Source organism: Plasmopara halstedii (genome assembly GCF_900000015.1).
Source record: "Plasmopara halstedii genome assembly, contig: Scaffold_1956, whole genome shotgun sequence".
Taxonomy (NCBI): Eukaryota; Oomycota; class Peronosporomycetes; order Peronosporales; family Peronosporaceae; genus Plasmopara; species Plasmopara halstedii.
Genome location: NW_020188864.1, coordinates 1 through 1,103, shown reverse-complemented (window position 1 = coordinate 1,103; position 1,103 = coordinate 1). Strand labels below are relative to the sequence as shown.

At 42.0% G+C, this 1,103-nt stretch overlaps 1 protein-coding gene across 1 annotated transcript; it reads right to left on the bottom strand.

Annotated features, from left to right (window-relative positions):
- Positions 1-268: 268 nt before the first annotated feature.
- PHALS_02473 (uncharacterized protein) lies at positions 269-512 on the bottom strand (the record flags this gene model as incomplete). The annotated part of the gene is made up of 2 exons (XM_024716908.1): positions 269-435; positions 503-512. 2 exons carry the CDS (start codon positions 510-512, stop codon positions 269-271), a joined length of 177 nt encoding a protein of 58 aa, XP_024582459.1.
- Positions 513-1,103: the final 591 nt, after the last annotated feature.

Sequence of the window (1,103 nt, the reverse complement as noted above, 5' to 3'; positions counted from 1 at the left end):
CGTGTGACTCCCCCCCCCGTTACCAGGTAACGTGTAACCCCGTTACACATTTGATATGTTTGAAGCGAAGTAATATTTGTTTAAACAGCAGGGAATCATGAGCCCTCGATTTCGTTCCCAAATAAATTGTTGTTAACACGGAATCTTACAGTCAACGTCATGCACCCATTTGTTTCAAGAAGTATCACTGTTTTTGGTGCAGACACAAAGATTAGATGGTTTATGTGAGAGTCATGACATTGTCTAATTCGCCCGGCAAAAACGTTGCTTAGTGCGTTGAACTAAACTTAAAGCGGTAGTGAATGGCGATCATATGATAAGACGGAAAGTTAAGATCGAAAGGTGCAACCTCCAGAGTGTATATTTTCCAATTTCCGAGTTGGACGTCGACGTTCTCTAAGAACGGGCATAGAGTCGCTTGATCAGGGAAAGGTCCTTGGAGATGGAAAACAACTTGACCGTCTATTGTTTGACCGCAGGATTTGGGTCTCAACACGAAAACCTTTTTTCATTGGTTGTCGGTCAGAGAGTCTATGCACGCGTGGCTCATTGAGCCATCGCCTATAGGGCGCAAGCTGAGGAAACGAGACAACTCCTGATGGTTTCAAATCTCGAAACCGCTTGCACTAACTAGTATGTGCAGTGGGAAGACGAAATTTCAGCGCAGTTGGTGCTTGTTTGTAGAATTTTCAATATGTGGGTTGTCTTGCAAATGGTAGATTGATTGTGACTCCCATTTCGGGGGGGAAGATGTATCAGCATACATATCTCCTTATGATGGATGTCAATACATACCCATTTTTCTATCATTCTTTTGTCTCAAAGCGAAGCGTAGAAGTACCAAAGTTAAGTATGATGAAGAGGTAACATGTTTAGTTTTTGGCACCGATGATGCGATAGACGACGTAAAGATAAGGTCCGTGTGATAACTATGATGCTAGTCTTTAGAAGCCACGAGACCAAAAATTAGACAATGAAGCCATTTGTCACGGCGGATAAATATGCGCTCACGTCGGGTGGAGTCAAATGAAAATAATATTGACTTTCATTCCTGAAACGATTTGCTTACGTAATAAAATGAAGATTACCAGAATCTATTCACT